Below are 23,126 nucleotides of genomic sequence, written 5' to 3'. Positions count from 1 at the left end.
TGCACACAAACAGACAGCCAAATAAAGAGGGTGGCCATCTAGGAGCCCAGGAGAGGAGACTCAGAGCACACCAGCCCTGCCAGCTCCTTGACTTTGGACTTCTAGCCTCCAGAACTGTGAGAAAATAAATTTTGGTTTAAACCACCCAGTCTTTGTTATTTTGTTATGGCATTCCTGACAGGTTAATACACTGCCCCAAGTAGAGATTTCTCTCTGGATTATCTACGAAGCCAAAGTAATTTCTAAGAATCTATTTTAATGGCCGCCTCTCTACCCCCCGAGGTAAGGAAGGAACCTCCACACTATGGTTACGTGGAGTTGACACATGCAGCACTGGACATGGTAGACATGAGATAGACAACCAGTTATTAGCCATGTTTCCTCGCTGGCTAGGGGATAAGGCACCATGTGCTACACAGTGCGACACGGGGATACCGGTCAAGAACACAGTGAATGAGCGAGTCTGTGGGAGGCATAGTTTGGTGTCAAGAGCTTGAGGTGACCTTTCATTCCAGTGGTACTGTGTCATCAGCTTCTTTGAATAATTTTGCATGCTAGTAGGGAACAGAAATCTGCCGCTTAGGAATAAGCAAGGTTTGTGCCTTGTTCCCTTGATAAAGATGACGGTTTGGTAGGGGCCCTTATCTGTAAGTACAGAATATCGAGGGGGAACTTCCAGTAAGACAATTTGAGGCCCTGTAAGTTTCACTAAATGTCAAGGAGCACGTAATATTGAACCTTAATTTGAGAACGTACAGCTCAGTGTAGTTTTCGATTCAAGGATTTTTCTTTTCTCTCACGTCTGAGATGCATCATCTTAGGGTATGGCATCTGATCACCATTCCCACAACCTCAGTCTAGTCCACTGCATAGTTTAATTCGAAATTACATGACATGGTTTGACCCACAATATCCCAAAACTTAAACGGTCTTATTTGGGGGAACTTATACTCTGCCTGGCCCCAGGGAACCTCCCTTCTCCCTCATTGCGTTTTTTTGTTTTTGTTTTACTTTTTTGTAAGACAGAGTTTTGGGATCCTTATGATCCCAGCTACTAGTTTGTAAAATTCTATGGGAAAGGCTGGGTCTTTATCTTAGCATCCCCACTCCTAGCATGGAGCCTTCCAGAAAGCATGTACTCAGTAGACATTTGGGGAATAAAAGGGAGAATGAGGTCTAACTTGTTATGATTTGGCATATCCTAAAACTAAACATATTGAGGTATAAATTTTTTAATTGTATAAAACAAAAGGCTGAAAGGAGTAAAGAACACCAAAGTTGATCGTGTTTTATTGTTTTTTTATATTCCATTATCACAATACATTTACTATGAGGTTCTTTTACATTTCCATGAAAATCCCTACTGTGAGGTTATGTTTTCTTACTGCGATGATTTTTTTAAAAAGCCTCAGACTTCAGTAGTCTGCTGGAAGTGACCCTGTTACACACAGTGGCTATAGGTCTGGCTTCAGCTCTTACTTCCTCATCTTCCAAAGTTTCTTTATATCTTGCTGAGAAGACACTGGGAACTGTGTCATTGAACTTGGCCAATAATTCAAGGACTTTCATCTTGATGGTTTCAGTGTGGGCTTTTGGGCCCCATAGGAACTCATAGCATGGAGGATCACTGTTGGACACTTGGCAGTGTTCTAGGTACTCTAGCTTCACCAAATCTTTGGTGATGAGCTTCTTAGGCTCCCCATAGATGGAGTGCTTCCTCCCACCATATACTTGCATCATATTCAGGCATTTCCAGATGTCTTCCTCAGCAGCACAGTCACCCTTCATGAAGATCACACCCAGGACTGTCATCAGGGTAGACCGGTCTTGGGTAACCCCCTGCCGGCGCACACCCTCCCATTGTTAGGGAGTTTCACTTTGCTGACAAGGTCATAGGAGTGGCTGGTTGAATCCACTTCCTTGAAGTCTACCGCAAAGACAATCTCGATATGTTCAGAGGCTCTCTTAATGATTTCAGAATAGTATTCTTTGTAAGTTTGGCCACTAATCTTGAGCATTCCTTCAGAATGGGCTCTTTCATTTTATATTGGTACAGAAGAAACTGTTCCAACAAACCCATCAAAGCATGTGATCTCAGTAAAAGGTGGGGGCCCAGAGAAACATAGATGTTTCTCATCTTGGCTATTCTCACCATCAGATATTGTACCAAACATTTCTGAAGAAGTAATGGTGGTAGATGGGGCTCCCCAAGACTCTTCGGAAGTGCTAATTGAGTCATTAGCTGATAAACTCTGGGTATTACCTTCTGAAACAGGGGAAGAAGAGGGAGGAGGACTCTTCCACTGCTACAGGGGCCTGAACTCTTGTGTCACCTCGAGACTGGTGGCATTTCTCATGAGTGCAGTGCTTGTTCTTCTGACCCTGAGGGATGATGGCTGTGATCAAGGTCAGTGGTCAGGAGTATGAGTAGGAGAGCAGGTGGTGAGGTCCCACTAGAGGAGGAGGAAGGTTGATGGGGTGTGTGCACCTTTATAAAGAAGGTACACTTGGTTTTCCTCAAGGGCACTTCTCTCACCACCCACAGGGCTCCTTTCCTCCCAGTTGGCTTATCCCATGGGAAGCTTGTGAAGGAAATTAGAGATTTAGGCTGCTTCCTGTCAGACCTGCCTCGGGCATACTGGGGTGATAGCAGGAGCTGCTGATCTTGTGGTTGAGAAATCACCTATTTCACAGTCAAGACCATCATTCAACTAGTGGCCAGTCATGGGGTTTTTGTTTTGTTGTTTGTGTCTGTTTGTTTGTTTCACCTCTGTTCCTCTGATGTTGACATCACAAACCTCCCTGGTACCCATGATGAGGAAGCGAAAGGGGTCCTCAGCTTATGTTTCCTGTCCCGGTCTGACTGTTCAGTGGGGAGTTTTCTATCTTGGCCTCTTTGGGGTCCTCAGTCCTCATTAAGGTCCTTAAATGGGGTCCATATAGGGCCTGACACCTCCACCCCTTGCACTGAAGTGTAGCTGCACTTTCGATCTAAGGATTTCATTTCCCATAAACCTAATATATATAAGTGTTGGGGCAGTTTGTACTTGAAACTCCTGCCCTGGTTCTTCAAGGGCTGAAATTAGGGGCAGAGCCAGAATCTTTGCTTTCCTTTCTGCCTCGTGGTGAGTAGTCCTTTGGCCCTCGTTTTGAGCCCTGACCCTTTCCATGGCCTGGAATTCCTCCCTCCCTTGCCCTTAGGCCTGCCCCTCATATCACAGCCTGCACCACCCTGAGACCCCTAGAAGAAAGTGGGACTCTCATCTGATCCTACCTGTCCTTGGTCTCCTGAGGCTGAGAGTAAGAAACTAATGCTTTCCTACTCCTACTCTTAAGGGATGTGTGGCTCCCTTAGTCCACAGGGTATTCCTTTGATCTCCAAAAAAAAAAAAAAAAAAAAAAAAAGAAATCTTCCCACTGCTGCTGCTTAGGCCATAGTCCTATAGACCAAGTTTCTCAACCCTTTATGACACCATAGGAGGAAGTATGTCATATTCTGTCATCAATGCCCAGGTATCCAAAGGGTGCCAGCAAAGTCAGAGTTCTGTATGATTAATTCAGTTCTGAGGGAAAAGAGCTCCCTAGGTCCTTACTCAGGATCCTCACCTTGACTAGGACCTGAGACTCCTTTCTTCGCTTGCCTGAGATCCCTTCCCTTTGAGCAAGGCACTCGGGTTTCTGACCCTTTTCTTGTCGAGTCAGCCTGACCTCCTTACCGAGGCATCCCAGGGTTGATGGCAGGGGCAACCTCTGTGCCAGCTCACTATTCTGGGGTCCGGGGTCTCCACAGTCATCACTCAGGATTCTGCCCATGTTGAGTGGCAGTACCTGGGATGCCTCCCTCTATTGTTAGGTCTCAAAGCCACAGGCCGAGTCCATCACTCCCCAAGGTGTCAGAGAGGGAAAGTCAGGGAATGCTGCATGAAGCTACTCCTGCTTATGCCTTTCCAAGTATGGCATCAGGATTCAGGCTCCTTGGGGCCCTCTCTGATCCTGGTCTTCACTTAGGATCTTCACCTTGACTTCCACCAAGCCCTGGGTTTCTGCTTTCTTTCAACCTAAGATTACCCATGTAGACCAAAGCTCAAATGTCCCTGAGAGCCCTGAAAATAAGTGAGGGAAGGCTTACCTTGGCACTTCTGCCTTGGCCTCCTGGGTCTGAGAAGGGTCACAGGCCAATCTTCCTATGACTCTAGTTATTATGGGGTGTTGGTCTCCTCAATCTTAATTTATCAGTCTTCCTATGGACTCGGGTCTTTTTTTTTATAGTTTAAAAACCAAATACAATTATTTTTTATTACAGGGTCACAGTCTTTCATATTCAGTGCTTTGGGGGAAAGTCTTTTCTTGAAACAATTCCTCAAATCGTGTTGAAAAACATTTCATGTCTTCTGCAGTGCCTCAGACGCATAAATAACAACATTAAGGGGTACCTGGGTGGCTCAGTCGGTTAAGCGTCCGACTTCAGCTCAGGTCATCATCTCGCAATTTGTGTGTTCGAGCCCTGCATGGGGCTCTGTGCTGACAGCTCAGAGCCTAGAGCCTACTTTAGATTCTGTGTCTCCCTCTCCCTCTACCTCTCCCCTGCTCACACATAAACTCTCTCTCTCTCAAAAAGAAACAAACATTTAAATAAAAAAAAATAAACATTAATATACATATTTGTCAGTTAAACAGCTAAAAATGGTAATTTCACTCTTGCGCAGTGATGGTCCAGATTAGGTTTCAAGGGAGTTAAATTTCTGATGACCAGAGCACCATCCAGAAACCTGGGGAAAATTTCTCATGGTACAACCCAGTTGACTGACGTTAACTTTTCCATTTGCAAGAATAGTAGGCATAATGCTCACAGGTAGTTACTATTTTGCTTTCTCATTAGTTGTCTGAGATTCACCACACAGTGCAGTTTCCTAGACTGTGTTAACTTGGTCATAAACTCTTGGACATTGGTGGGGAAGTCTGAAATGGGTGGTCCAAGTGGTTGCTCTTTGCTCCCTGACTTCAAGGGTGGCAGTAGGAGCCAATGGTGCCAAGTTTGCACCGAAGCTCGGAGTCCAGGTGAAAAAAATCATAGCCCTGCGTTCAGGCACCAAATAATGAGGTTTTGGGGGTTGTGGGGGGTTTGGAGCTGATGGCCAAGAAGGAATTCTTGAAGACCTCTTTGGCACAAAAAGGTGATTTTATTAAAGCATGAAGACAGGACCTGTGGGCAGAAAGAGCTGCTTTTTTTTTAAAGTTTCTTTAAAATGTGTTTATTATGAGAGCAAAAGGGAGAGTGAGAATCCCAAGCAGGCTCCATACCAGCAGCGCAGAGCCTGATGCGAGGCTCAAACCCACAAACTGTGAGATCATGACTTCAGCCAAAAATAAGAGATGCTTAACTAACTGAGCCACCCAGGCACCTCTCCTGATTCTTCTTTGAAAGGCTTCCTGGGAAATACCTCATCCTTCCAAACTCCTGCTTAGTCTCCCTACTGCAAACCTGGCAGCAAATGAGTTGATTCCCAGGAGTAATGTGAGATGATGAAACTATAGTAGAGGCAGGGGCCCAGGGCCCGTGGTATGCTATCGCAGATCTCTTCTTTCTTCTTTCTTTCTTCTTTCTCACACACTGATCTCTTCTTTCTTTTCACAGACTTAGCCTCTTACATAACTTCACTTCTAATAGATTTATTTTCCACAATAGAGGGACTGAGCCACATGACACTGTGATTCCCTGATCTTTTCAGGTTTATTGACATTTCCTTTGTTGATAACATTATTGTCGCTGAATACTGTCTCTTTCTTTATTCATACTTAACATTGATTTTGCTATTGCTTGTTCCTTGGGCTTTGTATTCCAAAACCATATTTGGGGTGTGAAATCATGGTTTTTAACACCTGAAATACATTTGGGAGTAATGAGCAGAACAGTGAAGTAAGTGATACACATATGCCTCGGGCTGAGAGGAGTGGCACTGTGGGCTCTTGAGGAATTCAGAGCCAGGGTCTAGTCCAGTGCTGTCACTTGCCAGCCTTGAATTTAAGAATATTCCAAGTTCTTTATTCGGAAAGTGAGTCTGATAACATTTGTCATGTAGGACTATAGACATATAGGTGATGGATATTACCCATTTGGCATGGTGTTAGGCAAAGTTTGGTGCTTTTTTTTTTTAATGTTTAGTTTTGGGAGAGAGAGAGAGAGAGAGAGCACAAGCACGATCCAGGGAGGAGCAGAGGCAGAGGGAGAGAGAGAATCCCAAGCAGGCTCCGCACTATCAGCGTAGAGCCCGATGTGGGGCTTGAACTCGAACTCACCAACCGTGAGGTCATGACCTGAGCCGAAATCAAGAGTCAGATGCTTAACCAATGGAGCCACCCAGGTACCCCACAAAGTTTGGTGCTTTTAATGAACGGCCGTTATTACTAAGATGATTGTGACCCCTGATGATAAAATTGTTTCTTCACAGAATTTTATTTCCAGCCTGTATTAGACAATATCCAACTACTAACAGTATAGAAATCCAAATCCACTGAAATGCTACAGGGCAAATAAAATCCGTAGTATTTCTCCACTAGAGCATCTGTTGTTTAATATAGGTATGGGGCTGTCTTCCTCAATTGGATGCAACTGAAAGTTTCTCTTTGTGTCAGGTACCAATGACTTCCCTTTTAGGTCCCTTTCCATCCAAACCACCCCTGTTGTCATTCATTTTATCGCCACCAAAATTCATGCCCTCTCTTAAGAGTTGGACAAATTATACTCAAAATAACCTAGTTAAAATGCCCTTCTAACAGAGTGAGCTCGGGCACTCCCATCCCATGAAAAGCAAGAAAGTCCAGGGCCTTCTTGGCATCGCACTTCAATGAAGTATTACCCTTATTACTCAGAAGCTCTCTGGACGTTCTCTGCCTAAAATACATCATTTGTGTACTATGTCACCTGCACTGGGGCAAGCGCATAGGACCCATTCCATTCAGGCCTCAGCTAGGGACTGACGCTGGTTTTCACACAACCCCAGAGTAAATGTGAAAAACTGTTTTCCACTATAGGCCTGGGCTCCCAACTCTGAGAACCATCATCTAAAGACCTGGCCCCTCGCTGCCCACCACTCGCCCGGCCACATCCAGCCCACAGCACAGCCTGGCTTAAAATGACCTCCCCAAGGGACTGGCATTTTACCAAGCCCAACAGAGCGTTAACCGAACACTTTACACTAGACTTTTCTCACCTAGGACCTCCCCTTATGCACCTCTTCTTTTTAACTTGTCATTAATTTATTTCTTGGAGTGGATCTCACCATCTTCATTATATAACTGCTGCCAGAGTCTCCAGTTCTATGTGCATTGGTTTGCTTATTTTTCTTAACATTCCCAGTGCTACCAGGGGGCTTTCCAAAGAGAGGATGCTCAACTGATACTAGAGGAAAAGAAATAAATAGCATTTATTATTATTGAAATAAACAAACCAAGAAGTTTATTTAATTTCTTATACATATTGAATAAGCTACACAATACCCAGGTGTATGTTATTTAATTTTATGAGCAAAGAGCCCAAAGAATAAAGCAAAGAGTTAACCGTCCTTTACTTAAGTTTCACCACCTGGTGATCCCAAATATTTTCCTATGAGGTTCTTTCATGTTCCCATGAAAAACCCCATTTCAGTGCTCTGTTAACCAGTTCTGTAGCAAAAAGGAAAGAATGAAGGCATTTGAGCTTGTTTTTAAAAAAAAAAGGCAAAGCCTAAAACTTAAACGTGAATGGTAATAATGTGATTTCTCTGGCATTAGTAACCTTAGGTTCTGAAGCAGAATATCTTCACTAAACTGAACAATATTTGAAAATTAAAAAAAAAAAAGCTTACAGATGACTTTAATGAAAAAAACAAACAAACAAAAAAGGCAAAGATCTTCATTTTGTTCCTTCCAGCCCCCAACTCTGCACTACTTGGAAGGCCAAGGGCCATCTTTTGCCTCACCTGACTCACTGGATTCTGCGACAGCAGCTGACCCGGGTCCTTGAAGGCTCCCCGCGCCCCTCCCCCCCTTCACCAGGAGAGGCCACCCTGGCTGAGGCTCTGGGTCTGCGAGCTGCCTCATGTAGCAGGGCCTCCTTATACATTTGTCATCACCAGAAATGGAAGTCACGTAAGTCACATCTAGTCACAGCTGTTTGGAGATTCTGAGAGCTAACAGCGGGGGACAAAACTCGATGGGACTCTACCGTTCTGGGGTGTGTGAAAGGAGTGTGTTTTATACAATTCAGAACCAGCCCCTTTCAACCATACCTGAGTTTATGTTCATGAGGTGACTTTGGAAAGCTCCTAAGTATGGGTACTGGCTGCCCAGGGGGAACCAACCGTGTATTTAAGGAGTTGGAAGTTTCGGCCCCACCTCCTGATCTACGGGGAGGGGAGAGAGGCTGGAGATTGACTTGATCGCCAACAGCCAGTGATTTCATTATTTGTGCTTCTGTAACGAAGCCTCCGTTACACTCCTAACCAAAGTGTTTTGGAGAACTTCCAGTTTGCGGAACTCACAGAGGTGCTGGGAGGGTGGGACAGCTGGGGACAGGACGAGGAATCCCTGAACGCCTTCCCCAAACCATGCTCTGTGCTTTTCTTTTTTCTTTTTTTAATTGATGTATTTATTTTGAGAGAAAGAGAGAGAGCACGCGTGCAAGTGGGGAAGGGGCAGGGAGAGAGAGGGAGAGAATCCCAAGCAGTCCCTGTATCACCAGCGCAGAGCCCGATGCAGGGCTTGAACCACAGGATCGTGACCTGAGCTGGAGTCAGACGCTTAACTGGCTGAGCCAGCGAGATGCCCCTATGCATTTCTTACATTTGGCTGTAATTTAGTCCTGTCCATTCATGAGAAATCAGTAACCTACTAAGTACATCATACTCCTGACTTCTGTGAGCCATTTTAGAAAATTTTCAAACCCGAAGAAGAGTTTGTGGGAATCCCTGATTTATAGCCAGTCAGAGGAACGGGAGGCCCAGATTTGTGATTAAGTATAGGAGAGTCTTCTGGGAATGAGCCCTTGACTTGTGAGATTTGATGCTCGTTTCAGTAAATGTTGTCAGAATGGAATTGAGTTGTAGGACACCTGGCTGCTGCTTAAGAATTGGTCCGTTTGGGGGATAAAGACACTAAACCCTATACTGCTGGTGTCAGCAGTATTGTGAGTAGAAGTGTAGAGCACATGTTCTTTTCTTGTAAAATGCATTTTCTCCTTTTCTGTGAAGGCAGTGATTTCCCTTTGTCGGTATTTTCTTCTGTGATCTAACCTTTGTGTTTCTGAGTCATCCTATTTGATTCCTAGTGAAATCCATGGTCTTTCCTCATCCCCAAATTGCAAGAGAGGCTTTGGTTATTGACCACTTGGGTAAGCTCGCTCATTGCTGTGTCTTTCAGAGGCCAGTCTCAAATAACACACCAGTAACAGATTCCAGAGTTGGACACGAGGGCACACCAGGGAAGGCCCCGGGCGAGGATGCCGTCTTGCAGGAAAGTGCTGGAACCAGATGCACGCCTTGCGGCCAGGGCAGGGTCTGCTTCCAAGGATCCATACGGCTAATGGTATGTGGATCTGAGGTGAATGCAAGCCACAGACAATCCCGAAACTGTGGTCTCTTTTCACAGTAACCACCCTCTTCTATGCCTGCTTTTAACATTTTGGCTGCAAGTTCCTCTTTCTTATTGCCTCAGATCTATTTTGGAGGAGTGGGGAAAACAAAGCGAATTGAGTGATACCGTGTTGGTCTTCATCTGGGAGACACGCAGTGGCACAGTGTGGCCTCTAGACAAATTCAGACCAGGGCTCTAGTTCTGGGTCCGTCACTTCAAAGCCAGGTGAACTGGAGAAAATGGCTAGTTCATCATCTGCAAAGTGAGTCTGATGTGTCCTCCCTGGTAGGATTGTTGGAATATGTGCAGTGTTTGCAAAGCGTCTGAAACAATGATCTTCTAAAGAGTGGCATTTCTTACTATGATGATTAGGACCCCAGACAATAATACCAATTCCTCTGGGATTTCGGGTTTGTTTGTTTGTTTGTTTGTTTGTTTTTATGAGATGTCAGAAAAACTGCAGCACCTTTGGAAAGAAGGAAGTACTGCTTAGCCAGTAAAGCTATGTACATTTTTCCCGTTTGAAAATGTGTTATTTCATCTGGGTGTGGAGGAGTCTCCCCCAGTTAGATGCAATGCAGAGGTTCTAGAATTGGTGTCATGGACAATTTCCCTCCCGGGGGCCTTTCCATCCAAACCACGCCTGTTTTCATTCATTTCACCACCACCAAGAATCTAGTTTTCCATAAGAGTTTGCCAAATTCCCCTGAAAATCGTTCAGTTAATAGAATGCCCCTGGAATGGAGTAGCCTCTGGCCCTCCCAGCCTGGCGCAGAGATAGTGAAATGACATCTCACTCTCCAGGAGTGTCACCTTTGTTTCTTAGAAGCCTCCTAGACAGCATGTGCCTCAAACATCTGTTTTGTGCACTGTGTTCACATGCACTGGAACCAGAGCCCAGGACCGCTTCTCTTCCTGCCCCAGGTGGAGAGCCTGTCTGGTGTATCCAGCATCCCAAAGTAAGGATTAAGGGCAGGATTTCATTCTTGCCTATAGTCAGACTCTCAGCTCTGAGACCCACCGTCTGAGGGCCCATTCTCGGCTCACAATTCTCACCACTTCATGTAGTCCACTACCCTGCTTAACTTCAAACGACCTCTTCTACAGGAAGTCAAGTGTGGCAAAGCTCCCAAGTGCCTAGCTGCAGAGCACTTGCTCGTGGCTACTCTCATCGGGAACCTTCTCTCTCTCCCTGACTCCTTCTTTTCACTCGTCATTTACATGGGTCCTAGAGTCTAGGTCACTGTCTTGCTGATACGGCAGCAGCTCTAGACTAAAAGTCTATGGACAGTGGCCTGGTCTTCTTTTGCATAGCATCCCTAGTACTGGCATGAGGCCTCCCCGAGAAGAGATGCTCAGTTAACAGTTGTGGAGGAAGAGAGATAGCAAGCAGAATGCCTACTTTGTTATTATTTAATTTCTCTCGCCATCTTGAATAATATAAGAAATGGGAGATACACATCTTTTAGTTTTCTAAAAAGTGCTAAGAGAGTCCTCCACTGCTTCGACACTAACGACATTCTTCAGTGAAAAGGTCCAGAATCTCCCTGAGGCTGTACTTGATGTGGGCATAGTTAGTGGTAATGGCCCTGGAACACGTGCTGGTTTGGGCGCTCAACCTGGCAGCATCTGCTCTAGAGGCTTTCTTCCTCCTATCTCAAAGCCTGTTCATAATGGGATGGGAAGGCACCGAAGATGGTAACATTGACCTTGGCCCACAATGACCAGACGTATCTCTTGCTGGTTGCAGCACAGGCTCTTAGACCCCCATGGGAATTCACAGAGAGGAGGATCACCGTTGGGCACCAGTCGGTACTCCAGGTCCTTGAGCCTCATTCCGTCTTGGGTGATGAACTCTTCATATACGAAGTTGTTCCCCCACCATATGCCTAAATCTGACTCAGAACTTCTCAGTTCTTCCCTGCTGTGGCCCACTTGCCCTTCATGAAGCTCATGCTCAGGAGTGTCACCAGGAGATGGGTCTTGGGCAAATCCTTATCGCCACTCACACGCCCGTGGTTAGGAAGTCCAGGACGCTGGCAGGAGCATCAGAGGGATGCTCTAGCATCACTCTTGCATCAGAGGAACCCCACTTCCTTTAATTCAAGGCCAAAAGCCAATCCCTTTCTCCTCAGGATCTCAGGGAAGCAGTTCTTGGACATTTTGTCAGCACCTTTCAGCATGACTGCTTTTCTAATGGGTCTTCATGTTATAGACGTACAGCAGAAATTGTACCAGTATAACTTGCCTTCCTGCTTAGAGGAGTTCTGTGGGAGCTCTCAGTGGATGGTGCTGTCCTCTCCTCAGTTTGGTTGGCTCTTGGCATTGTCTTCACATCTTGGGCAGGACAACCCTACAATAGAGGTAGTGGTGGATGGGGCTCTCTTTGGAATGCCAGAAAGAGGGGATCTCTGCAGAATACCCCCAAATCAGGAGAGGAGGAAAATGGGGGACTCTGCTGCTGCTGCTGCTGCAGTAGACTGAGCACCCTCAAGACCTTGGGGGCATTTCTCGCAGAGGCGGAGCTTACTCTTTTGGCCCTAAGGCGTGACGACACTGGTTAGGGACAGCAAATAGCAAAGGCACCTGGGCACCTGGCTCTGCCTGACATCAGAAGGAAATGACGTGAGCCCCATCAGTGGGGAGATTCCACCTTGGCTTCGACCATGGCTGCCCCTGCAGGGTCCTCGAGGGCACTGCTCTAGGACCCCACAGGGCTCCTGTTGTCCTGGTCAGCCTGGGTCCTGAGCACCCTGTGGAGGAAGGTGTTGGGAGTCTTGGGCCACTGTCAGACAGACCTGCCCGGGAGTGAACCAGGGTGACCACAGGGGCTGGCGGGGGGGCTGCTCACTTTGTCACCTCGGGGCTGGGACACACCCTTCTGCCCTCTAGTGGCTTCACATTCAGGCTAAGGATCTTAACATCCTTAGACATGCTATAAGGGAGGAATAGGGGATCCTCTGCCTGTCCACCCTGCCCTGAGTCTTGAAGCGCTGAGCAGAGGTGCAGCTGGACTCTTTGTTGTCCCTTCCGCTCGGGGGGTGGGGCAGGGGCCCCTCAATCTTCAGTCAGGGTTGTCACATTGAATCCTAGGAGGGCCGGTGGCTCCTCTCTACCTTCGCCTGAAGACATCTCCTCTTAGGAAGGCCACAACACTTTGAGACCCAGTAGAAAGAGTGAGGATGACCATATTTGGCCACCCCTGCCTGTGGTCGCTTGAGACACAAAGTTGTGGGAGGCAAATCTGGAACTTATGATGGTTTGTCTCCCTGGTCCTCACTCAGGTTCCTCAGTTTGACTCTGGGATGGCCTCATTCCTTCCTCTCTTGATCTCTTGCTCTCCCTATTTCTCTGTCACCCTGACAGGAATTGAGGGTTGCCTTCACTCTGCCTGACATCTTTCCCGATGTCTCCCGGGACTGACAGCAGGGCGGATATGATGTGCTGCACCATTGTTATGGTTTTCATGCTCTGCTCCTTTTTCAGGGCCCTTACCCTTATCCCTGGCACAGCCTGGCAGTTGTCCCTTTTCTCGCTTCCAACCAAGGGCCTCACCACCCCGAGTCCCCAGAGGTGGAAGTCACGTAAGTCACATCTAGTCACAGCTGTTTGGAGATTCTGAGAGCTAACAGAGGGGGACAAAACTTTGATGGGACTCTACCGTTCTGAGGTTGGTGACACCTACAGTCCTCACTCTGTCAGGATCTAGGAGGCCTCCTTCTACTGACCTGAGTCCCCCAAGGCTGGAAGCCAGTGGGTGACACATTTGCATACTCCTGCCTGGATCCCCCAGCCAGGTCTGACAGGGTGGTGGGACCGTTTGTTCTTCTCTCTTTTCCGTTGTTTCTCTTGGTCCTCACTCAGTCTTCACACTGCTTCTTGCCATGACCTGGAGGCCCGTTCCCCCACGCTAAGGCTTTTCATGGCCTAAGACCACTTAGGGGACTGTGAGGGTTGCCTCCCATGGCAACCCTTCCTATAGTCCCATGGCCAACAGTGGCCAAGGTGTTCTGTGGCGTCTCTACCTTTATGGTTTGGGTGGTTCCCTCTTGACGTAGGGCCCCATGCCGGATTCTTGGCATGACCTGGAGTTTCTCCCTCTGCTCCGCTGAGGCTCGCCCCTTCGACCCAGTGCCTCACCTCCTCCACAAGACACCCAGAGGACACGAGCGGGACAGGAATGCCAACATTCCTGGGTTTGCGGAGAGAAGACAGCAGTGGTCGGGCTCTACGTGGCCCCGTGTGTTCTGGTCGGTGTCCCTTTCCCCTGATTTAGAGTCATCAACTTGCCTCCAGTTAGGGACGAGGTTTCCACACCGTGAGGACCGAGGCTGCTCCCATTAGGCAGAGGCCCTCTCCTCCGTGAGACCACTTCCCGTGGAAAGAGGGGACACCTCAGCTGGAAAGCTTTGCCCTGGGCCTCCTAGGACTGACAGCAAGGGTGGGACTCTGGGCGTTCTCCTCTCTTCTGGGGTGAGGGGTCCCCTTGCTCCTCACTCGCGGTCCTCCTCTTGACTCATGACCAGCCCTGGGACTCTACCCTCCACTCACCTAAGGCCGTGCTCCTCAGACCAAGGCCGTTACCTGCCTGGACATTCTGATTTGGAAGTCAGGATGAACCCTATCTGTCCGGGGCTGTTGGGATCCTCTGAAAGATCATAGTAGGGGCTAAATTTTAGGACACTTCCCTCTTGTCGAGTGACTAGCCCCTCGGGCTTTGCTCGGGTGTCTAACCTTGACTCTGGGGAGTATATGGGACTCCTTCCTCTACTGAGTCAGCCAGCCTTCCGGCAAGGCTGTCATCTTCCTGAGACACTAGACGGGGAAGGCCAGCTGCTACTCCCTGGCTTCCCCCTGCCGGAGGCTCTGTGTGGTCCCCTCTGTCATAGGGGTCCACTCATCAGCCCTCAGTATCCTCACCTTAAATGCCAGTAAGGCCTGTTGGATAGGATCTGCTGCTTGGACAGAATCGGAGCTGCTGCCTCAGCACGAGACCTCGCCTCCCCATGAACCCCCCTCCTCTGTTCCCCACCAGAAGAAATGAGGGGGAGCCTCAGCCGGAGAGCGCCGGCCACAGCCACACGAGGTGGAAAGCAGGGTATGTGTCGTGGAGCCCCTGGTGTGGCAGGATGGGCAGTTCCTCCCTCCTCATTCGGTGTCCCCACCTTGCTACCTGTCAGGCTGGGACTCTTGCCTCCACTGCCCTGAAGACACAGCCCTTAAACCGAGGCTTCTCTATCTCTGAGAACCTTGAAGGAGGAGGGGACGCTCAGGTACAGCTCTACCTGAGGCCCCCTAGGTGTGAGGGCAGCTCACCTCGGTAATCCCATGTTCTGGGGTGTGGGTGTCTAGGGTCCTCATTTTGTCCTCTCCTCAGTTAGAGGCTGCTGGGAAATCCACATCCCTGCCGACCCTCGAGCAGGTTTCTGACTGCAGGCCTTGCAGGGACTTGGGCACTGTCCCTAGGAAGATGTGACACTAGGCAAGGGTGGGGGGGAGGCCTGGGAGGCTGGGGGTAGGGGGCTGCCCAGATGGTCTGCTGTCAGAGAAGAATCCTTCTCTTTGCCAGCTAGACAGCATCTTCTGGGCCTCTCCTTCTAACGGATTTACTTCTTATAGGGACGGGGTGGGGCCCGTCAGGATTTTGAGAGCCCCTGATCTTTTTGGGTTGTCTGATGTTGCATGTACAGGTGATCCTGTTGACACTGGATGTCAGTTTTTTCTTATCTTTGGTCACGCTACACAGTTATGTAGCATTATTATTACCGTGGCTGTGTATTCCGAAACGCCACTTTGGGTCAGGGTTTTGTTTATCCCATGAGATAGAGTGTGGAGTGATGAGAAGAGAAAGAATGAAAAGCTGGGAGGAAAGGAAGAGCATGGGTCTTGAGATGGATCTAAACCAATCCAGAGCAGGGATCCAGTCCCAGGGAGGTCACTCACCACTCCCGTGAACTTGAGGCATTTACCGGTGCTTTGTCTGTAAAGGAAGTTTGCTATAGGAATGTTGGAAGTTATGTACCATAGGAAGCATTTCACATGCTCAGTAGAAAAATACCCGGCCTGAGCGAATGGCAGTTAGGATTGGTATGAACCCCCAACCTCCCACCCGCCCCCCACCTGAGTTTGGTTTTCCCTGAATGCTTGTTTATGTCCAGAGAGAAGGAGCAAGAGTGGGGGGAGGGGCAGGGAGAGGGTGGGAGGGAGAGAATCCCAAGCAGGTTCCACACTGTCAACAGAGAGCCCGACCCGGGGCTTGATCCCACCACACTGGAGATCGTGACCCGAGCAGAAACCAAGGGTGGGTCACCCAACCAACGGAGCCACCCAAGGGCCCCATCTGAGTTTACTTTTCATCCAGCAGGTAGCAGGGAATATACAGTGCACAGAGACAAAACAAACATTCTTGAGAACATATCTTTTTTTTTTTTACTAAGAGACTGAATGGAAAAGGCAAACCATGAATTAAACACCTTTTCTTTTTATTTAACTAGTGTTTCTCCGTTGGCTATTCCCCGCTCTTTTCCGTTTTCCTCTTCTCACACGGCCATGAAAATCCCTACTGCATGCCATGTTACCTACTTCTGGACCATAAATGCAATATCGATGGTCTGTGGCTTTGTTTTGCACACAACAACACTGCAACTCTCCCTTGAGGAACAGCCATGGAGGTGAGAGCCATGCCATTCTTAAGTTTATATTCTAGTGCTAAATAAGGGATACTAGGAAAAAACTTGTAAACACCTAAATAAATATGAATGATATGTGTGTTGATATTAGTTAAGAGTTTAGAACAAATATGAAGAAGAACTACTTACTTCCCTCCAGCCCCCCGGACTCTGCACTACCTGGAAGGTCAAGGGCCCCCTTCCGCCCCGAGCAGGAGGAGCAGCGGCCCCACCGGCCTCGCTAGATGGGGCGGCCGGGGCCGACCCGGGCCCGGGACGGCTCCCCGGCTCCCGAAGGGCCGCCCGCAGCCTCGCCAGCGGAGGCCTCCGTGGCTGCGTCTGTGGAGCTCTCGCGCGCCGCCTCTTCCAGCAGGGCCTCCTGGTACAGCTGGGGGAAGCAGCTGGGCACCGTGTCGTTGATCTTGGCCAGCACCTGCAGCACCTCCATCTTGCTGGTGTGGGCGCGGGCTCTCGGGCCCCACAGGAACTCGTAGCGCTGAGGTTTGCTGCCCGGCACGTGGCGGTACTCCAGGTACTTCTGGCGCACCAGATCTTGGGTGATGAACTTCCTGGGCTCCCCGAAGATCGGGTGCCTGCGGCCCGCGTACACGCCCAGCACGTTGAGGAACTCCCACACCTCCTCCTCGCTGGCGCGGTTGCCCTTCATGAAGATCACGCCCAGCAGCGCCATGACCAGGCCGCTCTTGGGCGGCCCCTTGTCGCCGCCGTCGCCCTCCAGGCCCGGCTTGCTGACCAGCTCGTAGGCCCGGCCGCCGGCGTCGCCCTCCCGGAGCTCGAGGCCGAAGAGCAGCTGCAGGCGCTCCGAGGTGCGCCTGAGGATCTCGGCCCAGTGCGCCTCGTACTTCCTGCTGACGATCTTCAGCAGCGCGGCCCGCGTGATGGGCTCCTTGCTGGCGTGCCTCTCCAGCAGGAACCGCACCAGCATGTCGGCCTTGCGTCTGAGGGGGTCTTTGCGGGCGCCCGGGGCGGGGGGCGCGGCCGGGCCCTCGGCGCCCTGCTCACGTGGCGGGCTTGCGGCGCCTGCGCCGGGGGACCCGGGGGACCCGGGGGACCCGGGGGCCGGGGCACCCTGAGGCTGCTGGGCTGCACCCGCCCGGGGGGACCCCGGGGAAGCCTCTGCGGCTGCGGCGGCGGCGGCCTGAGCACCCTCCACACCCTGCCCCTCACCCTGGCCCTCGTGGCGTTTCTGGCGGGCGCGCAGCTTTTTCTTCTGGCGGTGCGGCATGACGACGCCGGGCCCGGCTGGCAGGCAGCGAGGACACCTGTAAGGGCGGGGGTGGGGGGCAGGAGTTGCCCTGAGAGCCTTCAGCAGGGAGAGTCCCCCTGGCCTTCGGCCAAGGCCGCCCCTGCAGGGTCCTCGAGGGCACCGCTGGGCGACCCCCCAGGGCTCCCGACGTCCAGGTCAGCCTGCCCCCTCGCCCACCCCCCCCCCCCGGCCGAGCACCCTGTGGAGGCACGTGGGGGGAGCCTTGGCCCCAGGCAGACAGCCCTGCCTGGGGGCCACTCGGGTGACAGCGGGGTTCCGAACTGACGCGGGAGAGCCCTGGGTCCCGGGTTTGGGGGCCCTCTCCGTCACATTCAGGCTCGGCACGGTACTTGTGGGCCCGACCCAGGCCCCCACCCCCGTCTCCTGCTCTGAAGCGACCCCGCCATCTTCCAGGGGACCCACGGGGCCGAAAGGAGGGAGCGCCTCGGCCCCCCATGGAGTCAGGGGGCACCTGGTGCTGAATGAACACCCGTGGCAGGCCTTCTCTGTCCTGGGTTCCTTGGGTGCTGGGAATGACGCAGAATCCCCACTTGGGCTCCGGGTAGGACCTGGGACCCTCCCTTCCACTGACTGCTGGCTGCAGCTTCGGGACACAGTTCCCCCCGGCCTCACACCTGGTATTTCTTAGACGTGGCGGGGCTGTCTCAGCCTGGCCTTCCTTTCCTGGCATTTGCAGGGTTGACACGAGCAGACAGGCCACGTTCCCTCTGGTCCCCGGGGCCCGGGCCCGGACCCTACCCCCCCCCCCCGCCCCCCCCCCGCCGGCCAAGGTCAGGAGCCAGGACGCTGCGTCGCCCCTGTCGCGGAGTACGGAGTCCCCCCAGTCCTCACGAGGGTCCCCTCCTTCCCTCCACAGGGCCTGGGAGGGATGGCTCCCTGGGCTGAGCCGCGCCAGCGTCCAGCAGCCTGGGGCCGAGGCCTGCAATCCCTGACACCCGGCGGGGTAAGCCAAGGCACTTGGGATGAACGGCCATGACGGGGGTCTCCGAGCCCCCGGAGCAGGGGCGGAACGGGCCAGGGTCTGCGTGGGCCCCTCTTTTCAGGGGAGACGGGGCTGGGGGTGTCGGGGAAACGTCCCCGCGGTGGTCGAGCCAGGGCTGCTCTCACCTTGACCCCTGACGGGACGTGGGACCCCCTCCTCGTGTTCAGCCGAGGCAGCGGCTGTCCGACCAGGCCTCACAGCCCAGTGCCGGGAGGAAGTTGGAAGGGCCACTTCCGGTCATGTGGGCCTGGCCCCCAGATCGACAGCGGAGGGGGCGGGCTCTGGGGTTGGCATGGGGGGATGCGCAGGGGGGGCTGGGTTCCAGGGGGGCTGGAGTCCCTCCCGCAGGACTCGCACGCGGGCTTTGGCGGACTCTTAGCAGCTCCTGTGAACCCTCCCTCTGCTGTGCTGTGTCCGAGGGCCTCAGACCAAGCGTCTCGTTTCCCTCTAAGCACCCAGCAGTAGGAAATGTTTGGGGGTCTGAGCTTAGCAGCCATGGCTGGGGCTCCCCCGAGCTGACGATGGCCAGGTGTTGCCTTTGGGGGAGCCCGTGTTCCGTGTGGGAACTGCCTCAATCCTCTCTCGGTGTCTTTCCTGGAGTCCTTTTGGGTGCTGGTCGATGTCCCTCTTCTGCCTTTAGGTCGATGCCATCACTGCCTGTGACTCGGGATATGAAGTGCAGCTACACCTCTGCTGGCTACTGCTGCCAGAGGCCTTCCAGAGACGGCTGCGGGAGGACAGAGTCCTCTGCGGCCCCGTGTTGGAGGTTAGAGATATTGCACCGAGTTCTTCACAGTCCCGGAGTTGCTCCCGTTGGTAACGGAAGCCTCTCACCCCCACCATGGTATTGAGAACCCCACAGAGAAAGTCAGTTGCTTCTTAGCCTCATAGCTCTGCCTGTGTCTTCTGACTGACGTCACTGCCATTTCTGAAAGCTTCTGGGATACAATTCTGGCCTGTGCATAATTACTATGATACTTGTATTCTATTTTAACATTTTTGGGGTTTTTTGGATTTTTGTATCTTTCTTTTTTTTTTTTTTTTTTTTTGTATTTTTGTATCATTTGTATTTTTAACATTTTGTATTTTCATATCATTTCCCTCCCAGCCTCAAGTAGGGTGTTTTTGGGGTTCTGAGCTTTGCAACTCTACTTGGTGCCCTCCAAACAGGACAGGACAGGGACTATTTTGTTCTCTCCTATGTCGTGCATGCACCTCTCATTAGTCTCTCAATGTTTCGCTTCATTTCTAATAGTTCTTTGGTTACCTCTAATTAGCTGGCCTAAGGCCAACTCCTTATACCACAGGATTTGACTTTGTGAGCCTCCTTTCATGAATTCCTTCTCACCAGGCCACTCCTGCCTGAGGCTTCCCAGAAGTGGCTGCCACAGAATGAGAATCCTGCTGTGTTCTCCTTTCTGGGTGGAGGAGCCCATTCGATTTCTTTCAAGGAACTTGGAGTTAGCAACTCTGGAGTTCTTTCCTTTGCTCACTTCATACCTCATCACACCCCCTATCAAGGCCCTTAGGAATCCCATGGAAAAGTGAGTTGCCCCTTAGCCTGATCACTCTTCCCGGGGTTTCTTTGGCTGACATCATTCTTATTGATCATGGTTTCTGGAACCAGTTTCCATCCTTATGTGCAATTATTGTGATACTCGCTAGTAGTCTGTTTTATTTTATGCGTTTTGTTCTCGTAAGGTGTTAGTTAATAAAGGCCAGTTCACATTCACTGGCATATTTTCAAGTGGTTTTTAGCACAGCCTGTGGACTCATGCTTCCAATATAAACCCCTGCTTTGGTGCAGTCCTGGTATTTCCCCTTGGTCCTGGCACTTAGGCTCTGAGGAGCTGCCTTAGGTTCCTTTATTGAAGGTGTAGAAATTCATTGTCCTAGGGAATACTGAAAGGATCAAGGGCTGGACTTAAAACCTTCCCTCCAGTCAGTTCTGTCATCTGCCTCTCTTGCAGGCTACGTACTGTCCTCAGTCACACGCAGGCCTCCGCCTGCCCACATAGATACTCTAGTTCAAGACAGAGTTCGTATTCCCCAGGGGCTCATCATTTTTGTTGTTTTGCTCTTGTTCATATTTGTTTTGTTTGTTTGTTTCTTTCTTTGTCAGTTTTTCCAGGGTTGGTTTTGATTATGGGAAAAAGCAACCTGAGGTGGTGTCATTTTTGTAGCTGTAGGTAAAGCCATAAATCTGTAAATACAGTAAAGAGAATTGACAGCTTTGCAGTGTTCTCTTTTGTATAAATAAACATTGTAAACTGCTTTTTTGAGTACTATTTTTCAGAAGTCGATCAGTAAATTTTTATAGTTGTCTCCTTTTTTTTTTTTTAATTTTTTTTCAACATTTATTTATTTTTGGGACAGAGAGAGACAGAGCATGAACGGGGGAGGGGCAGAGAGAGAGGGAGACACAGAATCGGAAACAGGCTCCAGGCTCTGAGCCATCAGCCCAGAGCCTGACGCGGGGCTCGAACTCACGGACCGCGAGATCGTGACCTGGCTGAAGTCGGACGCTTAACCGACTGCGCCACCCAGGCGCCCCTATGGTTGTCTCCTAAAGAACTTGTAGGTGTCTTTTTGTTTTTGTTTTAGGTGTATCTTGGCTATTATTGTTGTTTTCAGTGATATACTTTCCATTACATATTGTAATTTGTCAGTGATTTTGTTGGCCAGATTCCATAATTGACTATATTGATCTTTTATATATCATCTTTCCGAAGTTGCTTATGTATCTTAATAATTTCTGTACCGGGGCGCCTGGGTGGTTCAGTTGATTGAGTGTCCCACCCTTAATTTCAGCTCAGGTCATGATCCCAGGATCCTGGAATCAGGCTCCATGCTGAGCCTGGACTTGGCTTGGAATTCTTTTGGTCTCTCCTCTGCCCCTCTCCCCCACTTGCATACTCTCTCTTTCTCTTAAGAACAAAAAAAAATTAATTAATTTTTTAAAAATAAAAAAAAAATTTCTGTACCAATTATTTGGAACTTTTTAATTAAGAGATCATATTGTTACCACAATGTCTTTTCATTATTCTTTTGTCTTATTTACTTTGGTATTCTTATTCTTGTGTGATGGTTGTGTACTGGGTATTTTTTTTCATTCACTCATAGACAGTGGATTTAATACCACTTATCTTTATCTTCTCAACCCTATTGCAGTGGTTCACATTTATTATATTCACGGTAGATTTTAGAAAATGAAAATTCTTACATATTTTTAAAAAATATGGAACACTTTGCAAATTTGCCTGTCATCCTTGCATAGGGGCCATGCTAATCTCTGCATCATTCCAATTTTAGTATATGTGCTGCTGAGGGGAGCACAGAAATTCTTGTCTAATGCAAGTTTGCCAAAACTTATTATCATCAACAAGTGTTATTTACTTATATATTTTGGGAGACGAAAGGCTTTTTCTTTATCCTCATACATAGTCCTGTCCCTTTCCCCCCTTTTTTGTCAACATAGTGATTTCCATTTGGCAGTGTTTTCTAATGTTGATTCTCTGCTATACTGGAAACACTATGAATTGATTTAGGGTGTTCGTGCAAGCGAGCTTGGTTTCGGTGTTGTTTTATTGAGGGATTCTCATCTGGTCTTTGTATCAACAAGAGGTAGCCTATTAAAATGGTTGAATAACTGCAAATCTTTTTGTATAGTTTAAAAGAATTTTCATGAGATAATTACCTTTTCCTTTACCATTTTGTGGAGTAAGCCCCAAAGCCTGGATGGCCCTGAAATATTTTGATGTTGCCTTGGGTTGGACTGCTGTTTCAGTTTCTTATTTTGTTGATTGAATATTTCTGTTTTTCTGTGGACCTATTTAATCATATATATTAGTAACCTTCAAAATAAAGCATGTAGTTATTTCACCAGGAAAATGGGTTTATTTGGAAATAGAAAAGAATTTCAGTTTGGGACTTGCAAGCTATGGCACAACTCCAGGCAAGTCCAAGAACAAAGTCGAGGAATACTCTGGTAGATGGAAAGAGGAGTTGGACGGAGCTCTTAGAAAGTCCATTGGAATAAAGTGGGAGTTTAAAGTGGCTTTTCATTGGCAGAGTTGTGACCGTCTCTCATTGGCTGGGATGTTACTGGGCAATGAGATAGTCTTTTTTCCTCCTGCTCTTGTGGTGAAGTCTGAGCTCTTCCTGTTGGGAATGCATGTCTACCTGTCTGCATTTGAAGACAAGTGGTAGGACATGAGAGCTCCCTGTTCTAGCCTCCCGACCCCATTTGAAATGAGTTTTCTTTTATTTAATTTCACAATATCTTGATTAAAATGCTGTGTTTTGTAGGCACATCTCAAAGACATTGCAGGTTTAATTCCACACTACCATAATACGTACTGCAATAAAACAAGTCACATGAATTTTTCAGTTCCCTGTGCATTCACACTATACTGTAGTCTATTGTGCAAATGCATTATGTCTAAAAAAAAAAAAAAAAGAAAAGAAAAAGAAAACAGTGTGCACACCTTAATTTAAAAATAGCTTAAAAAAATAGCTTAACAAAAAGTCCAAACTCATGTGGTTCTGCTTATGTGAGATAGATTAACTAAGTAAAATT

The 23,126-nt window shown here is 49.2% G+C and overlaps 2 protein-coding genes and 1 non-coding gene across 5 annotated transcripts; all 3 read right to left on the bottom strand.

Annotated features, from left to right (window-relative positions):
• Window positions 1–1,398: 1,398 nt before the first annotated feature.
• Window positions 1,399–2,137, bottom strand: LOC106980451 (melanoma-associated antigen B5-like). The gene is given in 3 exon segments (XM_015078484.2): window positions 1,399–1,815; window positions 1,818–2,020; window positions 2,023–2,137. Coding segments are annotated over 3 exon segments (735 nt in total).
• A 13,933-nt stretch (window positions 2,138–16,070) lies between these two features.
• LOC113597717 (melanoma-associated antigen B1-like) lies at window positions 16,071–19,536 on the bottom strand. Of its 3 annotated transcripts, none has more exons than XM_053202209.1 (3): window positions 18,673–19,536; window positions 18,017–18,228; window positions 16,071–17,560 (listed from the first exon to the last, which is right to left on the bottom strand). In XM_053202209.1, the coding sequence occupies exon 3, from the start codon at window positions 17,521–17,523 to the stop codon at window positions 16,519–16,521; it is 1,005 nt and encodes a 334-aa protein (XP_053058184.1). In that variant the 5' UTR covers window positions 17,524–17,560; window positions 18,017–18,228; window positions 18,673–19,536; the 3' UTR covers window positions 16,071–16,518. The 3 variants fall into 3 exon arrangements, with proteins under 3 accessions (XP_053058184.1, XP_053058185.1, XP_026910337.2); XM_053202210.1 differs by having other exon boundaries at window positions 18,180–18,228; XM_027054536.2 differs by lacking the exon at window positions 18,017–18,228 and having other exon boundaries at window positions 18,673–19,535.
• A 2,243-nt stretch (window positions 19,537–21,779) lies between these two features.
• LOC113597763 (U6 spliceosomal RNA) lies at window positions 21,780–21,883 on the bottom strand. The gene has a single exon (XR_003418542.1). It is a non-coding gene; the product is annotated as a U6 spliceosomal RNA (small nuclear RNA).
• Window positions 21,884–23,126: the final 1,243 nt, after the last annotated feature.

The sequence above is a fragment of the Acinonyx jubatus genome, chromosome X (genome assembly GCF_027475565.1).
Source record: "Acinonyx jubatus isolate Ajub_Pintada_27869175 chromosome X, VMU_Ajub_asm_v1.0, whole genome shotgun sequence".
Classification (NCBI taxonomy): domain Eukaryota; kingdom Metazoa; phylum Chordata; class Mammalia; order Carnivora; family Felidae; genus Acinonyx; species Acinonyx jubatus.
The sequence above is the reverse complement of the archived record's forward strand: the minus strand, read 5'-3'. Positions and strand labels throughout refer to the sequence as shown.